Source organism: Mustela lutreola, chromosome 2 (assembly GCF_030435805.1).
Source record: "Mustela lutreola isolate mMusLut2 chromosome 2, mMusLut2.pri, whole genome shotgun sequence".
NCBI classification, from domain to species: domain Eukaryota; kingdom Metazoa; phylum Chordata; class Mammalia; order Carnivora; family Mustelidae; genus Mustela; species Mustela lutreola.
In genome coordinates this window covers 221,141,679-221,164,685 of record NC_081291.1, presented here as the reverse complement: position 1 = coordinate 221,164,685, position 23,007 = coordinate 221,141,679, and the positions used below count along the sequence as shown (strand labels likewise).

The 23,007-nt window shown below is 54.3% G+C and overlaps 2 protein-coding genes and 1 long non-coding RNA gene across 7 annotated transcripts in view; 1 reads left to right on the top strand and 2 right to left on the bottom strand.

The window, feature by feature from the left end:
• MX1 (MX dynamin like GTPase 1) overlaps positions 1-5,785 on the bottom strand; it is a 29,296-nt gene extending 23,511 nt beyond the window's left edge. Inside the window, exons 1-3 of one of the 2 annotated variants that reach the window (XM_059164769.1) lie at positions 5,738-5,785; positions 2,000-2,080; positions 499-610 (exon numbers count right to left, since the gene is read on the bottom strand). In XM_059164769.1, the coding sequence (XP_059020752.1) occupies positions 499-588 (90 nt within the window). In that variant the 5' untranslated portion in view covers positions 589-610; positions 2,000-2,080; positions 5,738-5,785. The remainder of the gene's footprint in view (positions 1-498; positions 611-1,999; positions 2,081-5,737) is intronic. The other variant, XM_059164770.1, reaches the window with a different exon arrangement.
• A 1,781-nt stretch (positions 5,786-7,566) lies between these two features.
• On the top strand, positions 7,567-13,592 carry LOC131825392 (uncharacterized). The gene is made up of 3 exons (XR_009351239.1): positions 7,567-7,817; positions 9,012-9,180; positions 9,814-13,592. It is a non-coding gene; the product is annotated as an uncharacterized LOC131825392 (long non-coding RNA).
• The window catches only part of MX2 (MX dynamin like GTPase 2), a 28,648-nt gene continuing 18,918 nt past the window's right edge, over positions 13,278-23,007 (bottom strand). For all 4 annotated transcript variants that reach the window (XM_059164763.1, XM_059164764.1, XM_059164766.1 and 1 more), the window contains 7 exons: positions 22,874-22,952; positions 21,143-21,265; positions 20,689-20,830; positions 19,565-19,723; positions 19,033-19,109; positions 17,321-17,575; positions 13,278-16,076 (listed from right to left, as the gene is read on the bottom strand). In XM_059164763.1, the coding sequence (XP_059020746.1) occupies positions 15,846-16,076; positions 17,321-17,575; positions 19,033-19,109; positions 19,565-19,723; positions 20,689-20,830; positions 21,143-21,265; positions 22,874-22,952 (1,066 nt within the window). In that variant the 3' untranslated portion in view covers positions 13,278-15,845. The remainder of the gene's footprint in view (positions 16,077-17,320; positions 17,576-19,032; positions 19,110-19,564; positions 19,724-20,688; positions 20,831-21,142; positions 21,266-22,873; positions 22,953-23,007) is intronic.

The following is a 23,007-nucleotide window of genomic DNA, read 5'->3' as shown; positions in this document are numbered from 1 at the left end:
GGTGACCAAGAAAGGCCAAACTCCAGCCAAGCACGAGGGTGTGGGTGGGGTGAGTTCCTACTGCCCCACAGGCTGCTGGTTACAGTCCGGCAAGGGATGTGATACTGGGGACCTTCTTATCTTTCTATGTCCTTCTATGTGGCTTTTAATATTGTTTCAGATATTATTTAGCATTGATTATGAAGATGGGGTCAACCCGAAAGAGGGTAATGATCCATGACCTTGGGCGCAGAGCCCAGGCCAGTTCCCAAGGGAGCCCGTCAGCATTCAGCATCTCCCCTGGCTTCCCAGGCTGAAACTGCATCCCAGCAACCAGTGTCGGCCAAGGCCAAGTGTCAACACCACGCTGGGCTGCCACAGGGGCCCCGGCCGAACAGAGGAGGGATCGCACAGGCAAGCATGGTGGGAGAGACAAGGCAAGCATCTCAGGGCTCGACAAGGACAGCCCCCAGCACAGCTCCTGTCCACACGGACAGAGGTGCTCAGGCAGCAACTTACCATGTCTGGATTTTTCTCTGCCTTATCGGCAAGTCCATTCAGTATCAGACCAGGGTCTGAGTCAGTGATTTTTCCTGTAGAATTAACCATCTTCTTCCTCTATCAGTGCAACCTACAATTAAGCACATGAGGGTTAACACAATTCTGAAGCCGGCACCTTCAATCCCGAACCACACCACTGGACACACTGGGGGCTCCTCAACTCTGCAGGGACTGGGGAAAAAATGACAAAGAGCCAAATGACAGATGGGAACACACCTGCCTTCCGGCTCAACTGTCTTTAGGAATGTGCTCTCAGACCCCTGAGGAGTCCTTCCAGCTAGGTATTTCCCGTTACACTTTTAGGTTGAACACTAAAAATTTTTTCGCCACACATTTAAATAGTGGCAAAGAATGAAATGATGGATGTGTTTTTAAGATTCACATGTAGGGGTGCCTGGGTGGCTCAGCGGGTTAAAGCCTCTGCCTTTGGCTCAGGTCATGATCCCAGGGTCCTGGGATGGAGCCCCGAATAGAGCCCGCATCGGGCTCTCTGCTCAAGGAGCCCCGCATCACTAAGCCCTTCATCGGGCTCTCTGCTCAACAGGGAGCCTGCTTCCCTGCACCCCGCTCCCCTGCACCTGCCTCATTGCCTACTTGTGATCTCTGTCTGTCAAATAAATAATAAATAAAATCTTAAAAAAAAAAAAAAAAAGATTCACATGTAGGGGCCCCTGGGAGGCTCAGTGGGTTAAGCATCTGCCTCTGGCTCGGGTCATGATTCCAGGGTCCAGGCTCAGCAGGGAGCCTGCTTCTCCTTCCCTTTGCTGCCCCCTCAACCCCAACCCTGCAGTATAGGGGCGCACATGTGTGCAGTCTCTCTCTCAAATAAATAAATAAAATGTTTTAAAAAAATAAAATGAACTAAAATTCACATGCAAAAGTAAAATTATTATAATACCACTCCCAATGGAGCTGTGAGATTCTGAAACTTGGAGAAATTTGATAGTTGAAAAAAAAAACAAAAATGCCCGAACTTGAAGTTCTTTCAGTCTGCCGTCTTTGCGCCCGACTTCATGTTTCTATTCCACTTCTCCCATATGAGTGTATCTTAAGGTTCTTTATTTTATTCTGTTTTTTTCCAGTTTTATTGAGAAGTAATTGACACTGATCGCTGTGTAAGTTTCAGGCGTAAACATGACGGTTTGATTTAAATATTTTCTGTATCTTGAACCTATTCTGATTACCACAATAGGTTTGGCTAACATCCGCCTTCTCATACAGATATGGTACAGATACAATATCATTTTGTTTGGAAAGAAGTTAATCAACCACTTTAGCATACTCGTCAGTATCCAAAAAACACATACGTACGTAATTTGGAATTCATTTTTTAAAATATCTGGGACCACACGTCTCTAAATATTACATTTTCTATCCCTAATAACCTCGGATAAAAGTAAGTGAAAAAATTTCCATAACTTGAAATAAATGTTATGAAAAATAAAAAGCACCTGCTTACCTCCAATACACCTCCCTTTTAACTTGACGACGTATCGCTGACTAGTTGAGGCAGAAACGCAGAGTCGTTCTCCCACACCTCCTTGAAATCATGCAAATTTTACAAATTAGACCACAAATGGGTGAATAAACGTGAGTGCTCATCAAGGGAAGGTCCCCTGGCAGAGAACCATGTGCAGGGGACGCGCATTGAGGCAAGGCCATAGTTCTCGGAATCCTTTTGGTAAATCTTAAATATTTTAGTTCTAAGATAGATGCATAAGGCAGAGAGCCTTACTGTAAATTTACTGCCCAAATCAATGATTTTTTTTTTAAAAAAGATTTTATTTATTTGAAAGATATAGAGACAAGAGCACTAGTAGGCAGAGAGGCAGGCAGAGGGAGAGGAAGAAGCTGGCTCTCCATTAAGCAGGGAGTCAATCCAGGACCCTGCTGGGATCATGACCTGAGCGGAAGGCAGCCGCTTAACTGACTGAGCCACCCAGGCGCCCCTGAATCGTGACTTTTTTTCGGATGCTCTCTGTGCTTTCCTTCATGAGACCCTCGTCCAGGAGCTCTGCAGTCTTCCTTTAATTTGGGGGGTAGTTGAGGGGCACCTGGAAGGTGCAGTCAGTTGGGTAACCAGCTCTTGGCTTCTGCTTGGGTCGTGATCTTGGGGTATGGGGATCGAGCCCGAGTTGGGCTCCGCAGCCAATGTGTGGGGTCTGTTTGAGATTCTCTCTGCCCCTCCTGCTCATGCTCTTGCTCTCAAATTAACAAACATAAATAAATAAATAAATAAATAAATAAATAAACAAATAAATATTGAGGCAGTTGAGAGAACTAGGGAGGGGACGTGTTCCTTTCATCACAAGCAGGAGAAAGGTTTTTTGGAAAGCAGTCAATTACAAAGAGTATTTATGGAATAGAGCAATCTGGAAATTTATTTCCTTACCCCCTTCCTCCCCCACCATGCCTTTGGAAATGCTTTGGGTGCTCAGGAGGTCCCGGATTGGGGCCCCAGGCTGAAGACCGCAGCTGCCTCAGTTGGCCCTCATGCACCGAGAGAGGTGACATCGGTGGTCCCCAGGGCTTGCCCTGCCATGACCATGGGTTCAAATTTGGTGAATAGAGGATTTTGCGAATATATGCCCCTCCTCTGTGTCATATGATGACAATTCCTTGAACTCAAAGTCTTATCTGTACCTCTTAGATGTTTGCACCCTTTCAGAGGTCACCTTTGAAGATCAGTTTGGATCTCAGGAGCAGGGCGATCTCAGGAATTAAAGCCCGTTTCTTACTACCCATCAGCATCCCGCTACCGCTGTCAGACCGAACTGAATGCGTTTACTCATTTTGGCCTCGATGGAGTCAAGCTCTCAGCCCCAAACCGCTCATAAAATGTCTTGTGTTTACAGACAAGACTTCGGGGCGTTCTGAGGTAGACACGCCAACCCCACACTTCTGTCCACACTCATCTTCCTCACCCCCTAGCAGCCAGGGAACCTCTTTTCTCACTGCCAGGGTTTGGGGCAGGAAGTAGAGAAATGAGCTAGGGCAGGTCTGTCAACACTCCATGTCCTCTGTTCACGGAGGCGGCTATCCGCTGACCTGGCATTTTGGGTTCCAGAGGGTAGAAGTTTGCCAGCGGCTTCCAAACCTGGACACCATCCCCCAGCATCGTCACTGGGGAATCTCTGTGGCAGGGAGTAGGGGCGGCCTCCAGGGGTGCTCAGTGTGTCACTTCCCTTGTGGGAAAGCCTCTTATTAGGTCCAATCTCTAATTAGAACCACCTACCAGGGGTGCCTGGGTGGCTCAGTGGGTTAAAGCCTCTGCCTTCAGCTCAGGTCATGATCCAGGGTCCTGGGATCAAGCCCGGCATTGGGGTCTCTCCTCAGCAGGAAGCCTGCTCCCTCCCCCCTCCAACGCCTGCCTCTCTGCCTACTCGTGATCTCTGTCTGTCAAATAAATAAACAAAACCTTAAAAAAAAAAAAAAAACCTACCAATGCATCCTGCTGAATGCCTGATCCAAAGTCCGAAACTTGCCCAACAAAATTAAGTCCAGTCTTAAAAATAATCCTGGCAGAACTTAAATTTACTTCTTCTCTTGAGAGCGTTCTGCCTTCCAAAAACCCAGACATTTACTTTCTTTTCTTCTTCTTCTTCTTCTTCTTTTTTTTTTTTTTTTTTTGTGAGGGAAGGGGAGAATATCTAGTACATTAGACCTGATGTTCTCTACCTAACCATGCTGAGCTCAGTGCCCGGAGGTGGGGGGAGGGAAGCCAGGAAGAAAATGGCGAGGGGGTGCTGTGCAGATGACAGGGGTGGCTGGCCATGGCCAGCAGCTCTGCTCCAAAGTGGAAAGCTGACACAGTTAGACATTTTAGGAGCCATTTGGGAGTGACAGCTGGGGGCTAGCATCACTTGACCCTGCTTCTGACAAAAATCCGACTTAAAATTTGACCAGGTAATTCTGGGAATCCCACATGCACAGCTCAGAGGTCGTCTCTGGTTGGGAGGGCCGGTCTCAGAGCCTGGTTCCCTCTGCCAGGTCCCAAGACTGTCTTACCTTCCTCCATTCTGGAAAATTAGCAGGTCCCCACCCCCTCAGGCCGACCCCACTGCACAAGCCACAGCAAAGGGAGACCCTGGGCAACCTTCCACCCCCTGGGTTGGGGGTATGTTGGGCAGGGCACCTCGCCAGAAGCCTCGGTCCTCCCACCTGCCCCTCGGTCCCGTGGGCGGCTCGGCTGCTCAGAACGCCCTCTAGCGCGGACCCTCCACTCTAGCCTCCCCGTGGCCCGCAGGTTAGCGCAGACCCTCATCGACGCAACCCCACTGTTGTCTTGCCTGGTTTGCACTCCTTAGCAACGCAAAACGTAACAAAATTAACACCTCACTTAAGTAGTGGGAGGTCAGAAGGGGTCTGTACCCTTCGTTCCCCCTCAGTCATCCCCAGGACTGTGAATTACACACCCCAACAGAAGAGAATCATCAATTCCGGCCCGACCGGGAAGGAGGCTCACTGCGTCTCCTACAACAGATCGGCCACTCCTGCAACCCGGCCAACAGGAGCCTGCCACCACCCTGAAACCCTTGCATTTCTCCAGGGGACCTGGGGTCCAACAGCCCCTCCCAACCCCCTTCCAGAAAACAACGCTCCTGTCCTTTTGTTGGTGGGACGTGTCTGCACTTTGGCCAGAGCCTGTGTGTCCCGGATTGCAGATCTCGGCCATTCCCCCAATAAACCCAGTGTTGCTGGCAAAAATAAACGCTTATTTTGAGGGCTAATGGCAGGAGATATAAAAGAATCCAAGCGGTGGTCCTCCTTTGAGGTGGGCTTGCAGACCCCGCAGCGGTGGATGTGAAACTTTCTCAGTGCGCACCCCTTGACTGGCTCCCTGGGAGACCCCCTTGGCCGCCATCCCCTCCGCCTGCCCACCTCCCCCAGCAGAAAAGCCCCCAGGTTTGGGCGGGTGGCAGTGGGGCGGAGGGGGGGGGCGTTTCTGATGAGTCATCAGGAGGCTTAGCAACCTGTTTGCTGGCGAGAAGCAGAATCAGGCGTGCTCGAGCCCAGCGCGCGCCTCCATCACGGCCATCATCAGCACCATCAGCGTGACCAGCTTCTGCAAGCCCCCCCCCCCCCAACCCGGCGCTGGTCTCCGCAGCCATCCCCCTCCACCCCTACCACCCCCTCCCCCAGCTCGCTGGAAGGTGCCGGGACCCAGGGGTGCCCGACGCAGGAGCGCGACACTCACCGGTCCCCGCACAGCCGCGAGTGCCCCCGGCAGCCCCTCCGCTTTTATGCAGCGCCAGGCGCCGCCCCTCACTGCCCGCCCGCCCCCACCCCCGCCGCCGCCGCCGCCGCCGCGGCCGCACAGAAACGAAACTCCCCTGGAAGCGAGGGAGGGGGGCCGGCGCGGCGCAGAAACGAAACCGCACGGCCCACCCCGCACGGCCTCCCCTCGACCGCCGGGTGCCTGTCCATCAGGGTCCCCCTGCGGCCTCTGCGTGGCGCCCCGGTTGCACTCCAGCCCATCCCCGGGCCGCGCCCTCGCATCCCTGGGAACTGGAGGGAAATGCAGATTCTGGGGCCACGACCTGCGGAATCAGAAACTCAGGTGCGGGGCCTCGGAAGCCAGTTTGAGAACTGCTGCCTTATGAGCCTTGAGCCATCCAGAGCCGAAGGCAGCCGTGAACCTGGGCAGTCCCTTAATGTCTGGGCTTCCAGCAGGTGCACTAATCACTGGGGGTCTAGATTCCTGCCAGCGGTTCCTCTGGATCGTTCCGGGACCTGCAGGGATTGGCAAGCATCCTACGTCAGTGACCCACACCTGCCCCCCCAACACTGCTCTCCCAGCCAACTTCCCCTCCCCATGCAGAAAGCCCTTATCCTTACAAATAAAAAAATAATAATAATAAGTTATTTCACCACCACAGGATGGGTTTATTTGGGAACAGCACAAAAAATTGTAAATCGGGACAAGCAAGCTACAGCAAAACCACAGGCAAGTGCAACAGACGAGGGGAACATTATGTTGTGGAGAAGATGGAGGCAGCTGGTTGGGGCGGTTTTGAACAGAAGTCTGCTGGAGAAAGGCAAGCATTGGGCCGATGGCGGCTTCTGGCTGGCTGAGTTGCAGGGGTGGCCGATGGCTGGTGGGGGATGCACCCCCCTTCCCTGTGGGGCCGTGACGGATGGTTCTCACCTGCTGCAGAGTCTCCCACCGGGTCTGTGATTCACGACCATTCCTGTCACCGGCTCCCAGTGGCACGGCTCCGCTATCAGCCTCCCCACCCAGCATCCGGAATCCACTTCCGCGAGCTTCTCTTTATTAATTTTCACTAGACCCGCGTCTCCCTCCCGGCCCACCTCCAGTCCTCTTTTGAGTCGGGCGCATCTGATTTCTCCAGGATGGAGGTGGATGGAAGATGGAATTGAGGACAAGCAGGCCCAAGGGTGACCCTCTGTGGGTGGAGAGCACCATTCCCCTTTGGAAGGGGCGGGCCCCTGCCTCCATGCTCCTTAGCTCGCTCAGAGTTGCAGACAACAAGCTCCCCAAAGACTGTGTTAGGAAGGGTCACTCCCGGTCCACTCACAAGCCCAGAACCCGCCTCAGCTCCAGGTCAGGGCAAGTGTTGGTGGGAGGGAAGGGGGCCCCACAATATAGCTGAAGTCCCCTTGCTCTGCAGGGCCCTGTGTTGGGGTTCTGGGGGGAGAACAGAGGCTCTTCCCATCATCAGTGCGCGGACACGGGACAGTGTGAGCAGGCCCCGGAAGAGACAAGAGGTGCCTCCGACCAACGACAGTACTTCTTCAAACACACGGCTCTCTCCCCAGCCACACTTTGAGGAATGAACGAAATCAGACAGGACTTGGGGCATATGTGACAACAAGGTGGAACGAGTTAATAATGCCAGGGTGAGGACCGGGGTTGGTGGGTGAGCTGTCTGCTGTGCAGACTGAAGGTGCAGCTGGCCCGGGGCTCTGGGTTGTACTGCCCTCTTCCTGTTGTTTCCTGGGTCCGTTCAAAGGCAGCTGACCAAAACACAGCATCCACAGGAAACGAAGGAGCACACAATCCCAGGGACGCCACTCCCTGCGGCCAGTGCTGTCACAGCTACCCGGCCCTGTCAGGTCTCGCTGGACCTTGTCCAACCCTCTCTTCACCTGCGGGCCTGGCCCTGACCCGCCAGGGACGGCCACGTTGGGGTTCATGGAGAGCCAGGCACGCCCCCAGGCGCGACTCCCTATCTCCACACCGGTGTCAGCGCCCCAGGGAAGCGGCGGGGGCCAGCTTCCATGCGGCAGGGGGCCCCACAGCAGGGTGGGAGCAGGTAAGATATTCCAAAGGTGTGCCAGGCCTGTCCACGGCCAGCCTCACCTGGCTCAGCCCCCCCCCCCCAAGGTAACACCTTGCTCCCTACGCACAAGCCCTCCAGCTCAAGGGGCTCCCCCTCCTACCCCTGCGCGCTGAGCATTTTCTCAGCCCACAGGCTCCGCCGTCTTCCCCAGACCTAGGGAACCGGCTCCCGGAGAGCCCCGGGTTCCCTCCCATCCCCAACCATGGCACGGAGCCTCATCACACTGCCTTGACCTCTGTGAACGCCGCCAGGCTGTCCGCAGGGCAGGCAGCACCAGGCCCTGGGATCTAGCAGAGTTCGCGGCCCACAGCATGATAGATGTTTCTAGAAAGAACTACCGGACGAATGATGGTGGGAGTCATCCAGCAGACAGGGCTCTCTGGTGACCCCGGGGAATTACCCCAAGCACCTGCTGCCCGACCTCGCGTTTCCTAGACAACTCGGCTTCAGTTTCGGTTTCCCTGCTTCTCGGACTGCAGAACGCGACGTCAGAGAGCGGGAGGAGGGGGCGAGGCCGGGGGCGGGGGTGTGGCGGAGGGGCGGCGCCGGGAGGGGGAGGGGGCGAGGCCGGGGAGGAGGGGCGGCGCCGGGAGGCGGGGAACGAGCGGAGTCGGAGGAGGAGGGGCGGCGCCGGGCGGACGAGGGGTGGCGACGGCCCAGGCTCTCAGACCCGGGCTCCTCCCGGATGTCCCCTCTGCCGGGAAACGGTCCTGCGGGTGCCCCGGAGGGGGCGGGGCCAGAGGGGAAGGGGCAGGGCCGGAGGGGGCGGGGCGGGACCGGAGGCGGCAGGGGCGGGGCCGGAGGTGGAGGGGCGGGGCCGGAGGGGGCGGGGAGAGGCCGGAGGCGGCAGGGGCGGGGCCGGAGGGGGAGGGGCGGGGCCGGAGGGGGAGGGGCGGGGCCGGAGGGGGAGGGGCGGCGGCTGGAGGCCCTCTGGCCGGGGCTCTTCCCCGACGTCCAGCTCTGCCTGGCGCGGTTTTGCCGGGGCCGGGGTCGGGGAGGGAGCAGTGTTGGGGAGGGGCTGTGGGCTGGTGGGGGCGGCGCTCGCGGGGCGTCCAGGCGGAAGGGCAGAGCAGTGCCCGAGGTCCCGCGCAGCGTCCCCTGCGTGCTGCCCGGAGCGGGAGCCCAGAGTAGGGAGCCTTTGGCCCGGTTTTGTTTTCTCCTCCGTAGACCCGAGTCATAGATTCGTGCTTCTCAAAGGAGAGGCCAGGGGCGTTGACATCACCTGGAAGCCGGTGAGACCTGCAGGGTCTAGGCCCACCCCGAACCTCTGAATCAGTCTGCATTTTCAGGGGACTCTCCAGGCACCTTGTGAAAGCTTATTTTTCCGATTCGGGAGGTAGGAGCCCTCTGACCTGCCTTCCCAGGACTTTCCCCAAGGGCCTTCCCTTTTCTTTCCGCCAATTCTCAAATTCCAACCCAGGCTGCCTCCTTCCTCCTCTTGCCTGCAGCTGGGCTCAGTATTTCATACTATAGGATGTGGGATGCCTGGGTGGCTCAGTAGTTAAGCGTTTGCCTTCTGCTCAGGTCATGATCTCAGGGTCCTGGGATGGAGCCCCACATTGGACTCCCTGCTCAGTAAGAAGCCTGCTTCTTCCTCTCCCGCTCCCCCTGCTTGTGTTCCCTCTCTCACTGTGTCTCTGTCAAATAAATAAGTAAAATCTTAAAAAAAAAAAAAAAAAAGTGGGATACTTGCCTACTATGGAAAGTGGGCGGCCATCTATAGTGTAGGAAGTGGAGAGGCCCTCACACAGTAGCTCTATTAAAAGTGCCATTCCTTGGCTGTGGAGCGTTCATGCTGTATTACTGGGCCAATTTCTTTACACAGAAGATCTCCAACAGAGCCAGACTCAAATAGCAAGGGAAGGCTCAGAGAAGTGGACCCCTTTGCCCAAAATCACCGACTCGTGAGAGATGGAGGCTCCTTTCCACGTTCTCATGAGCCTTCCTGTTCTCTGTGTTGCCTTTGCAGGCACCCGCCCGTCATCACTCATTGCTGCAAAAAGCATTTCTAAGACGTCTTCCGTGTTCAGGTACCATGATGGGAACAGATTTCCACACTGCCTGGCGTCCCACTCGGTTGAACAGCTTTCAGAAAAACCCAGTCAATTCTACGGACCAAATGCCATCCTGATCCTGATAACCCCAGAGCCCTTGCATTTGGGCCGCCGTGTTGTGCCAATGGACCGACATGTGATGTGGCAAGGAACCCACGTCTCTGGCCACAGCCACCCGCAGACAGGCGAGGGAGCTTGGGGGCCGTGTTGGTTTCTCGCAGTTATGGTAACAAATTGCCACAAACTCGGTGGCTTAAAACAACAGACACTTACTCTCCTAGTTTTGAAGTCAGAAGCCCAAGGTCAGTTTCCCAGGGGCTGAAGTCACAGTGTTGACAGAGCTGTGCTCCCCTGACTCTGGACAGAGCGCTTCTCTTCACCTTATCCAGCTTCGAGAGCTGCGTTCCTTGCCTGTCTTGGCTCGGGGCTCCTTCCTCCTTCTCCAAAGCCAGCATCTTCCCATCGGCTCCTTCTTGGCGCTGACTTCCCTGTAGCTCCTCTTGCTCCTTCCTCCCTCTCATGAGGACACCTGGGATGGCATCTGGCGCCCACCTGGATAATTCGGGGTCCTCTCCCCATCTCAAGGTGTGTAGCTTCCTCAGACCTGTAGAGACCCTTTCTCCACTTCAAGTAGCTGCCCCCCCCTCCCCGCGCCTTCTGGGGCAGCTGGGTGGCTCAGTGGGTTGAGCCTCTGACTCTTGATTTCAGCTCAGGTCATGATCTCAGAGTCATAAGTTCGAGCCCCGTGTCCGGCTCTGCACTCAGCATGGTGTCTGCTTGAGATTCTCTCTCTCTCCCTCTGCCCCTCCACCTGCTCAAGGTGTATAAAGAAACAAAGTATTTTTAAAAAAATGAACACAGTAGCTGCTACCTGAGGAAGAAGGGCAAAGCTCGGAGAAGGCAAGGGCCTTCATTTGGGGCCTCCGAATTGCGACTCTGGGAGTGCATATTCCAGAGTAACCAGAAAAGTGTCTGGCTTGGGTAGGGAAAGCAAGGGGGCTTTATGAGAAAGAAGAAGGAGGCAGTCACATGATTCAGGAAAGGAAGAAAAAAACCCATGAATTCAGTGCTGACTGGCTGAGCCTCTTTCGATCACCAGCTGAAGGATTCTTTTCTCCCTGTCTTCAAACAAAGGTATCCCTGGCTGCACTCATTAACTCTTCGTCTTCCTAGAGTTCATATCATCAGTCTGTGGCCGAATGCCAGTCGTTTTGTTGGATCTTATGATCAGCCCCTTGTAAAACGATTCTGGATTCCGACCTAGTTCAAGAGTTCATTAGCCAGAAGGTAAAATGGAGCCTCAGCACAGAATCGCTCCTGCGCAGAGACTGTACGCGGTTCTGCTCAGTCACAGGTGCCAGGGATTAGGGCCCGGCTACCTGGGGGGCCGTTCCTCAGCCCATCACGAGGTCGGTCCTCCTGCCGCCGAGCCTCCGGCTAAGAGAGCAGGCGCCTGGCCTGCCCCTGGACTGGCTCCCTGAGACACCACCGGGAGTCAGTGGCACCCGCTGAAGAACACATGAGTCCCTGATCCCAAGACACCAAGACAGGAAATTTGGGGGGCTAGAGCTTGGGATACTTTGTTACATAGTGATAGATTACCATCTGACTGTGTCGCTGTGCATGCCGAAAGGGGCATCCTAGGGTCTCACAGGGTAGAAACAAGACGGGAAGTCCTGGAGAAGGGAAGGTGTCACAGGGTAAGGGAAGCTGGGAGAGACTAGCCGGACTCCCACGGTGGCCAGACCGTCTGTAAACGCGGTGCTCCTGCAGCCCCTGCCCAGAACCTGACCAGCCCAGGGAGCCGCCTGCTGTAAGTCGGATGTAGGAAATCTGCAGGCTCTCTGCCAACAGTCCAGAAAGCTGAACAATAATCTTCATAACCATTAGCCCCCAATGACCAGGGTTTGCTTAATAACTGATAGATTCCCTAATTTTTTGGTCCCTGTTCCTGCTTTCAGACCAACCAGAGAAAGCCGAGAGTACACCTCGACACAGTCACATGGGATGTCTGCTTCTAGTTAGCCGGGCCCAGCCTCCCCGAGCCACAGCCCCCTCCAGGCTCGCGGGGAGCCTCTGTGTTTCCCCCCATGAAGCCTGGCTGCTCCCCTCCCTGCCTGGGAGGCTCTGCCAGGACCTCGGTGATGGCGGCTGACCTCCCTGCAGTAGTCTGACTGAATAGCTTTGCTTCCCATTTGGCTGGTCTTCCTTCTGCACTCGTGAGGAGCAAAACCCCAGCCCCACGGGAGCCGCAGGGGAGGAAACCGTTGTGTGCATATGTGTGCCTGCGTGTGCAAGAGTCAGCGACCCAGGTGGAAGAAACAAGAGCAGGGAACACATCTTTTTCTCCCATGTCTGGTTCCAGGAATGCTCCTGGTGGGTGTGGGGACCAGTGTGGTGACACCCAAAACCGGCTCCCCTTCCTCTGTCTGCCTCGCTGGACTACGTTTCCCAGTCTGCCTTGCAGTTGGGTGCAGGCCAGCCCAAGACCTGCTCTTGAACGCGGGAGGGAGCGATCTCCTGGGCTCCCGGGAACCTCCCTGCCGATCCCCTACCCCCTCTCTCCTCACCTGTCGGTGGGTGCAGAGGGTCTGGCGGGGGCTTGAAGGCCCCGGGGATGGTGGGGCCCCAGGGACCACATGGCTCAGCACCCTGCTGGTGGGCCACAGGTGTCGGTGATGTGAGGGGAGCACCCTCGGGTGCTTATTCTCATGGGAACGGGCCCGTTCTGCACCCAACTGGGAAGCCGGGTGCTGTGCTCCCCATTGTGGGCCCCCCAGAACTGTGTTCCTGTGCTAAGCCCAGGAGCCTGGGAACCTGAGCTCATCTGCAAGTAGCATCTCTATCGATGTCATTAAATTATGGATCCCAAGATGAGGTCATCCTGATTCAGCCTGATGACTGGGGTCTCTAGATGAGAAAGGAGATGGACCTGGGCCTGAGAGACACAGAGAAGGCCGTTGAAGACCCGCAAGGACAGGGCAGGGACTGGGAGACGCAGCTGCCAGGCTCAGACTGCCCAGGACAGCTGCAGCTGGGGGGCAGGCTGGACACCTTCTCCCTCCTCTCCAGAAGGCTCCAACCCTGCCTGTGCCTTGACATCAGACATCCAGCCTCCAGAGTGTGCGAGAACAGACTTCACCCGTGGAAGCCATACAGCTCGCGGTACTTTGCCGCGGCAGCTCCAGGACCCGGTGACACCAAGCCTGGGCGCATTCCCTGCGTGCTCACACCTGGGCTTGGGGTCAGTCCCAAGGTGGCAAATGAGTGGCTTCGGCCAAGGCTCTGTGTGCGTGCACGTGTGCAGGCGTGTGCACATATGTGTGAAATGGGGAAGCTTTGAACATGCAATTAATGGAACAAATATTAATGATCAGACTTGCTTTTTCTCAGACTTTACTTTCACAACGGCGTTTACAATTTAAAGGTAAGAAGGCCACAAACAAGGGAACAGGAGCCGTGGGTCTTCTCAGAGCTGCTACGTGACCCAACTCATAAAATGAGGGGGGAAATCCAAATTACGAAAGAAAAAAGAAAAGTAAAGGTTGCCAGAACAAAGATCAATATTTTCTCTTTCCTATGCTCTTTCCGTAACGGTTAGCTTCAATATCGCAAAGGTTCTTTAAAACCAGAGACGCTCCACTTTTGCCACTTCAAGATGGTGTCCGAGGACGAATCCCACAAGATAACAAAATGAAAGACATCCAGATTGGAAAGGAAGAAGTACGGTGATCTCTGTTCACAGAGGGTTCAAAGATTTAATGACTTTACAAGTGCAAAACCACAAATATTCTGCCCCCCCCCAAACCAAAAAACAAAAAGCTGTTAGGACTAGTGCACAAACTGGAGAGTACCAAGATATGAACTGAAGAGTGAAAGTCCGTTGCGTTTCTGTAACCCTAACAATGAGTGGTCTGGAAAAGAAATGAAGAAAACCAGTTCCGCTTACAACAGCATCAAAAAGAATAAACAATTCGGGGATTAACCTAATCACGGAAATGAAAGACCCATACGCTCAGTGGGTTAAGCCGCTGCCTTCGGCTCAGGTCATGATCTCAGGGTCCTGGGATCGAGTCCCGCATGGGCTCTCTGCTCAGCGGGGAGCCTGCTTTTCTCTCTCTCTCTCTCTGCCTCTCCATCAACTTGTGATCTCTGTCAAAAAAATAAAATCTTAAAAAAAAAGGCGACCGCCAAGCGGGCGGGCGGCGCCTCTCTCTCTCTCTCTCTCTCTCAATGCCTGCCTCAATGATAATAGCATTGTTCAAAGACGTTAAAGAAGACATAAATTAATGGAAAGACATCCCGTGTTCATGGATTGCAAGATTTCATATCGTTAAGATGCAGGTATCCCCCAAAGTGACCTCCAGAGTCAGCACCGTCCCCGGTCAATATCCCAATGACATTTTTGGTAGAGAGAGGAAAAGCCCACCCTAAGATTCACGATTCATGTACAATCTCAAGCTACCTCGAAGTGGGCAAAACCATCCTGAGAAAGAAAGAAGAAGTTAAGGACCCCCGCTTCCTGATTTCTAAACTGACTGCAAAGCTACTGTTACCAAAACACGGTGGTATTGGCCTAAAGTCAGACACAGACCAGCGGACTTGAACAGAAAGCCCAGAAATAAACACTTCCGCGTACAGCCGGATGATGTTTGACTAGGGTGCTAAGACCAGTGGGGGAAGAAGGATGGTCCCTTCCACCAAGGGTGCTGGGACCACGGGGCGTGTGGGTGCAAAACAATGAGGTCGGGCTCCTCTACCACCTTAGAGCAGCCGCCTCGCAGAGTATCAAAGGACAGGGAGATAGAGTGGGCTGCAGGGGTTTCAGAAGCCGAGGGGTGCTCTACGGACCTAGAGAGGAAGGAAGGAAGGAAGGAAGAGGTGTCGGATGGGGAGGGAGGAATTGCTGGCATTTTTGAACACCTGCTTTGGGACAGGTGTTTTGCAGAAATGCTTACCCTTGACCCTCCTAAAATTCCTCTGAAGTAGGTATTGCCTAGCATGACGGACAAAATAAAATTAGCCACAATCCTCCAACCTAGAGATGGCCACTGGTATAAATCTCTGCATTAAAAAAATATATATATATTTTTTCTGAGGCGCCAGGTGGCTCAGTCAGTTAAGTGTCTGCCTTTGGCTCAGGTTATGATCCCAGCATCCTGGGATCGAGCCCTGCACTGGGCTCCTGGCTCAGTGGGGAGTCTGTGTCTCCCTCTCCTGCTCATGCTGCTTGTGCTTTCTCTTTCTCTCTCTCTGTGTCAAATAAACAAATACACTCTTTAAAAAGTGTTTCTCCTTACTAACCTTCTCTTTAAGACTTCACACGGGGGCTCCCTGGAGCCAGGAAACCACATTAGAATTGGTATCATTCGAGCTCCTTTCCCTTGGGGGGCTGGAAACACGGCTACGGTCAACCCTGGGAAGCAGGTGGCATGGCTGAATTGCTCTGAGAGCGGCCAGCCAAGGGACACCTTCTGAAACCACCCAAGTCTTGATTAAAGCCATAGCACCCGGGAGGCTTCCTCATTCACGTGTTCAGTGACAGATCATGTATTAAGGGACTAGAGTGTAGCCGGTGCCATTCAAGATTCTGGAAATACAGAAGAATATGATCCTGACCTCCCCCCTCTGGGGCCCTACAACCTAACAAAGAAAGAGAGCAATAGTTGACAACGCTGTGACCAGGGGCTGTGGGGCTCAAGGACTGGAGAGCCACCTCTTTGGGGAGATCAGAGAGGACCTCCTGGCGGAGGTGACAGCCCCGAGTGAGTGCGAACTTTAGATACAAACTCTGGGCTGAGCGCAAGCGCAGTACAGAGAAGGCGGACACAGGGGGGCAGCAGAAAAGCTTGGTTCCAGGTAAGAGGCCACCTCTCGCCTCTCCTTAAGGTGAATGCACAGAAGAGAAAATCCTGAAGCATCGTGCCCCTCCACAGACGCGCCCCCTTTAACCGTAGAAATTATAGAGCGTGCGCTGCGCCTGAGACAGCCGGTAAATTTTATCCTTAAGGAACCTCCTCTTGGCAGCGATATCGCTCTGCTCTTGAAGCAGCCAGGAGTAGTTCTCCCTCTCCTGTAGGACCTGCATCATGGCTTTCTGTAGGCAACTGCCGTTCTCCTGGAGTATGAAATACTGAATTATGAATGGGATCTGGTTGGCCAGACGTTTGCTGGTTTCCTGGAAGAAGGGATAAAGATGGTCAGTGGGAGGGTCTCCGCCCGTGGTGGCAGCAAAGCCTTGGGGTTCTTGGACCTGTGGGTGATTGCCTCGATAGGTCCGGGGGCACCCCATTGCCATGATCAGCTTTAAGACCTGGGAAGGTTCTAGATGGGCTGCCTGAGTTCCACGACCAGGCAGGAGCTCCCACAGTGCTAAGAACCCACTGGCAGGCTAGCGGGAACCTGGAGCACACTTCTGGACATGCCCGCCTTCCTGGGAGCTCTGCCCCTTTCCTCCTCCAGCCTTATCCCGACTCCACCTCCCCAGAGAGACCTCCAGGCCCTGCGATCCCCCGGTCCCTTGTGGGAGCAGACAGAGACCTGTGTTAGCGGCCACCTCAGTCCCTATCTGCATGGGTAGGAACAAGTTTGCGGGCAGCTGGACTTCACATCTGCGTAACTCCTTTCTACGCTGATTCAGAAAAGGCTTCAGGAGGGGTGGCACGTGGGTGGCTCAGTCAGGTAGGGTCTGACTATTGATTTCAGCTCCAGTCATGATCTCAGGGTCATGAGATCGGGCCCCGCATCAGGTTCCCTGCTCAGTGCGGAGTCTGCTTCTCTCTCCCTTCCCTCCGCTCCTTCTCCTCCCCCGGAATTTGCTCTTTCTCTCTAAAACAAATAAATCTTAAAGAAAGAAAGGGCTTTAGGAATTGGGCTCCTTTGCAGGTTAAAAGCTTTCTTCCTTTCTATGCACTCCACATTTCTGTCCATGGACGGAGGTCTGGAAACTCTGGAGGTGCTCGGGTCACAGAATCTAAGTGAAGGAATTTTCATTCCAGTTTTGTGCAGCTGGTGAGTCTGAGGCCATTGGAGACCCGAGTGCCTTCTGAACATCAGGGAGAGCTACATGCTGACTAGAAAAGTTAGTGCTGATCGTATCTCGCTGTATTCTGATGCTAGCAATTTGGGGATTCATGCATCGCATAAAATAGAAAGAACTTTGCCCTTGGAATGCGTTTTGAGTACGTGCCGTGTCCCATTACAAACCTGATTCCCCAATTCCCGAATTAGTGGAAAATCCCTAGATAGGGTTGCAACTATTTGATAACACCAGGGTTTTGACTATAAATGAGATAATATGTGAACAGTTACCCTGCAGAAGGGGCTGCATACCCAGCAGGGGCCCCCACCCTGCGAAGCAGCTTCAATCAGAATGCCCGGGGTCTGCGGGGCAAAGATCCCTGCCCCAGCCTACATGCTCACCCAGAAATATGCATTCAGGTGCACCCCAATTTCAGTGATGGACGACATCGAAGACGTATCTTTTGAGAAAGACGTTTTCATCTCATGATTCTGCATGGGCTTTCCTATTGGGTTGAAAACCTCTTGCCGGACTTGGTTCAGAACCACGCTGTAAATCTCGTCTTGGCAGTACACCAGCTGCTCCATTCGGAACTGAAGCCGGATCAGATTTTCCGCTATTTCTGCTTGTCTCGTTTTTAAGTCTTCAATCTTGTTCTGGTTGGAGAAGAGAAAGCACATGACTTCTTGGCTCCCCTTGGTTGTTTTTTTTTCTTTTTCTTAAAGATTTTATTTATTTATTTGACAGACAGAGATCACAAGCAGGCAGAGAGGCAGGCAGAGAGAGAGGGGGAAGCAGGCTCCATGCGGAGCAGAGAGCATGATGGGGGGCTCGATCCCAGGACCCTGAGATCAGGACCTGAGTCAAAGGGAGAGGCCTTAACGCACTGAGCCCCCCAGGCACCCCTCCCCTTGGTTGATTTAAACATCGTATCAAGTATTATTCTGTTGAGATGGTATTAAACATAATTTTAGGTCAGAGGCCTGCGATTTTACATGGGACTCTAGGGAGGCTCCCCGCCCCACGCCACGGTGTCCTCTTACACCCTGTCTCTCTGCCCTTGCAGGGTCCCACCCGCGGCTCCGCGCCGGTGCTCCCCTCTGCCCTGACCTCCCTTCGCTCCCACGTGACCGTCTGCCTGCCTCCTCGATGGTGTCTACTCTGTAATTCTACCTCCATCCCTCTGGTCTCCCTAACTGGCTTGAATCCACGCCTTTGAGAATGAATCTGCACAAATGAACACATCGAGGTACCGCCTGGACATCTGTGTTTTCCAGGAATCCTGCGACTCCTGCGTCGCATCAGCCGTCAGAGGTATTCCAGGAAGGGAAGGGTGACCTGGTGCAGAAGAGCCCCTTCTTGGGGTCAGGAGCATGGGGTGGGGGCAGGGGGCCAACCGCTGAGACCTCGGAAGGACAAGCTGCTGTCCTGGAGAAATGGCGGTCCAGGACCAGGCCTGTCCCCCATCCCCTGGGGAGGCACCCAAGGCCTCAGACACAGCCCCTGGGAGAGCTGGAGAGGTCTGAAGTCAGACAGCGCTTTCCCCAGCTGGCCAATGGTGTGAAAGGAGACATCCAGCTGCTACGGGAAAATGGTGCAAAAATTCTCTTTCCTGCTCACTTGAGTTGCGGAATGAGATTCAGTCCCACTGGCTCAGCCCTGAGCACAAGAAGGTTTTCATCTAGAGCCCGGGGGTGGGGGTGGGGAGCTGGAGCACCCCTGCTTCCCGTCCCTGAGAGGGGCATCAGTGCTGTTTCCGTAGAAACCCACACAGCTGCGACAATATTTTTAAGTCCAACTCAGAAAGATTTTGGAGTAGGATTAATGGACGATCCTGTCCTTTGTAGTGGAATGAGGTTCAAAGAAGCGGTCAGTCACCAGGTATGTTCAGAGCACCAGCACCGAGCCTGCGGCCTGCGCTCGTCTCCCGCAGACACGGGAACTCGGCCGGGCGCTTTGTTCTGTCCCTCCCAGGGAGTGCAGACTACCCGCCGCCAGCCCAGCGGCCTCGGAATTCCTAGACGACAGTAAATATCCTGCTTCTTTCAAAGGTTAGACCCCGACAAAAGAGCCAGCAGTACAGGTGACTCGCTCGTAGACTGTGGGTGCTTACCTGGGCTCTTTGATTAAGGTTGGAAAATCCACTAAAATGCTTCTTGGCTGTGTCGGAGAACGTTTGCCGGATGATTTCTGACCCGAGAAAGAACAAGGCAGCCATAAATTGCAAGCGGGAGTAACACGGGTTAGAGACGCAGGGAAAGAGAAATCATGCTACAGGGGCCCCGTTCCAACCTTGTGCTCCCCAGACCTACAAACCAGGAGAGGAGGAGGGACAGTAACGTTGTCCCACGGAGACACAAAACCGCCACCGCCCTGCCCAGGTCCTGTCCATTTCCCGTGCTCGGATGGAGTGTGTGTTCTCTCCAGGACCAGCATCCGACCATACCCCACGTGGCTGCGTGGAGGGGGTAGGGGGTGACCAGAGAACGCTCCCCTGACTCTCGTCTTCTCCGCTAAGTGGTCAAGGAAGGTCTTCCTGCTGGGTTTGATAGTTGCACCCCGACCCCTCCCTCCGGGGCACTGAGCGTTCCAGACGGTACAGGGCCGGGCGGACCGTGCGAAGGGCACTCAGGAGAGTTCCTCACCAACAGCCTTCTGGAGCAGGGCAAGCGCGGGGTCGACCAGCTGTTCGAGGTACTGGTGCACTATGGTCTGGAACGTCTTGTAGTTGACAAAGCCGAGAAGCTCCTTGCCGCGATACTGCTTCTCGTATATTGAGACTTTTTCGTGAATAATATTTTTAACTGCAGGATCAAACAAACCACCATTTAAAAAATAGAAACAAGGACACCTGGGTGGCTCAGTTGATTAAGCGGCTGCCTTCAGCTCAGGCCATGATCCCAGGGTCCTGGGATCGACTCCCACATCGGGCTCCTTGCTGGTCCGGGAGCCTGCTTCCCCCTCTGCCTCTGCTGCCTCTCTGTCTGCCTGTGCTCGCTGGCTCTCTCTCCCCCTCTCTCTGACAAATAAAATAATAAAATCTTAAAAAAAAAATACAAACATCTTTTTCTTGGAGTCTTGCTTACCCACTCCGTCCTAAGGCAATATTCCTAAATGGAGTTTTTTTATAATGAAAACAATAATTATGGTCTGATAATACCAGCTGAAGGAAAACTGGCTTTTAAGAAACAAAGTTGTTATCGTATGGAAACGTGTTTTAGTTGAGAGTCCTCAGCCTGAGAGACGAGTTTAGTGTTCGTAACTGGTAGAAGGTACCAGATTCGTACCATGAAAACAGAAACTTAAATATTATTATAGGATTCACAGATCTCCCAAGAACACGTCCAGACGACAGTTGGAGGAATCCCACCAAGGACGTGAACAGTGGTATTTTTTTCCAAGTGCCAGACGCACACACACGTGTGCCCGTGCGCACACACACACACTACACACCCTGCAGGCATCTGGGCTCTAGCAGAAGGGACGTTGGAACTTCCCCAAGCAGAGCAAGTGGTTCTTATCAAACCACTGACCTCTGCATTAGGGGCGAGGAGAGGAAGGCACAGGAGGTGAGCAGAACTGTCTAGTCTCAAAGCAAAGAAGCAAGAAGGCTGGCGGTGCTGGAGTTGTCTGGTGGGGGCAGTGCGCCCACGGAGGGCCGAGGAGCCCCTGGTGTCTCGTGTGGCGTGTTCGGCTGTTTGCGTGCTTCCTCTGAGCCACAAGGAGCCTCTGGGCCCGTGTTTAGGGGGAGCTTTGTCCCAGGACTTACCTTTTTGGGTATTGGCTGTGAGCACGAGCACCCAGTTCTCAAACTCCTCCCGGATTTTGTTAAATAAGCGGGTCTCTTTCTCCTTGACCACTTCTTCTCCCTCTGTTAGCTTCTCAATGTCCTGATTAAACATCTTGATTTTCTAAAATGAGACAAAGTCATCAGGCTGTGCTGTAATGCCACTAAAGAACCGGGGGCTTCCCTGGGGCAGCAGGTGGTGGTGGTGGGGGAGCCGGGCAGCCACCAGACCTCCCTAGACCCCGGGGTGGGGGGAAAGGTGAGCAGCTCCCTGACAAAACAGGGCTCCCAGCAGGCCACAGGCAGGGACGTATGGGAGGCCACTATCGGGGGGGGGGGGCGGGCCACCGGGGAGCGTGTGGCTCTCTCCGGGGGTCTGGTGACACGGTGGCCCGGTTCTGTGCCGAGTGTCCCGTGGAGCCCCAGTCAAGCTCACGTCGATCAGGAAGAACATCCTGTCGGTCTCGTTGCTGGGGGTGTCGTCTCCGCACTGGTGCAGCTCCTCGGTGGCCTTCTGGTGGCTCTCCCGTATTTGCTCCTCTAGCAGCGGGAGTGATTTCTGAACAAAGAGCCGGCAATGAATCCCACCGCTGGTGACACTGGCCAACAGGTTTCTTAGACAGAGTCCCCTGTGAAAGCTCTTGAGGGGGATCTGGAATTCCTGTCACTGTGTGAGGCTTGTGAACACGGACACCCGTCGAGGACCCCAGGCATGGCTGTGCGGGCAATGAGTGCGCCTACGGCCTGAACCGTGGCGTGCAGGAATTTGCCGTTTTGTTGAGGTCGTAGGACTAGGGAGGAATCGGGGCACGGCCAGGTTGGGCTTGGGTGGTGCTCTGTATTTAGAGAATAAGTAAGCGTGCCCAGGTGGCCCAGGCAATTAAGCATCCAACTCTTGGGGCACCTGGGTGTCTCAGGGGGTTAAGCCTCTGCCTTTGGCTCAGGTCATGGTCTCAGGGTCCTGGGATCAAGCCCCGCATTGGGCTCTCTGTTCAGCAGGGAGCCTGCTTCCCCCTCTCTCTCTGCCTGCCTCTCTGCCTGCTTGTCATCTCTCTCTGTCAAATAAATAAATGAAATCTTAAAAAAAAAAAAAAAAGGCATCCAACTCTTGGTTTTGGTTCAAGTCACGAGATCGAGTCCCAGGCGGGGCCCTGTGCTCAGCGGGGAGTCTGCTTGGGATGCTCTCTCTCCCTCACCCTCTGCCCCTCCCCCTGCGTGCTCTGTCTCTCTCCAAATTAATAAATACAATCTTTAAGAAAAAGTTTTAGGGAACAAGTACACTTGCGTATAATGTACGTTTTCTTTAGTAAAATGTTCTGCTGATGATCATTTGGGTGTTATAAGCGGATAAACGGGGCTACGGTAGAGGAGACGTCTTGGATATCAGTGTCGGGCTGGGAGGAGCCCTAGCCAGTCAGCCATGGCGATGAGAAGGAAGGAGGGGGAAGAAGGAAGGGCCTGGAGAGGCGCCAGGAGGGCTGTCTGGGGGCCGGGCGCCGTTCTGCGCCCTCCACCTCTGGGGATCGCTGCGGCCTGGAAGGAGGGTGTGTGGGGGCTTGCGGGCAGTTTCTGGATTAGCAGGGCTCCTCTGTGTATGTCCCCTGACCACCTGGGAAGTTAGAAGGCCAGATTCATTGCGCCCCACCCCCTAGATCTACCGACTCAGAAACTTGGATGGGGACCCAGGAATCTGAGTTGAAATCAGATTCCGGGTGACTTGTGCACGCAGCTTGAGAAGCTCTGGCCCCTTCCGACCAGTGTTCTCGGAGTATGTGTTTCCTGGCTCGGAAGAATTCATTGCTTTTGTCTGACAGGTTGGTAAAAATCACTGACTGTTTCATTTTCGAGGTTGACGAAGTGTTAGCCTCTTGCAAAAGGATGTATTTGCTACGTCAGTGCCGGTTCCTTTCCGCCTTCTCAGCTGGCTGACCGTTCCCTCCTCCTCTCGTTGCTTCCCCAGATGGGCGGATTCGACAATTTGCCTCAACAGCCCGCAGCTGTTGCCTCCAGGTTTTGGAAGCTCTGTTGGGAACCTCTGACCATGAGCGATTTGGTTTGCAGAATGCACTTGCTGAGCGGCTGGTGCGGGCAGCTGAGCCGTCGCACGACCAAGGGACTTGGGTAGGCTGTAATTTCTACAAGAGGCAACCCAACCCCGTTGACTCACATTGATGTGCAAGATGAGCTCGTTGGTCAGTCTTTCCGCCAGACAGGGCACCGTAGCCTTTCCTTCCTGCAGGAGAGCTCTGAGACGAGACAGAACACACGGGCATTCAGGAAGCGCCCTGGTTATCCGTGTGG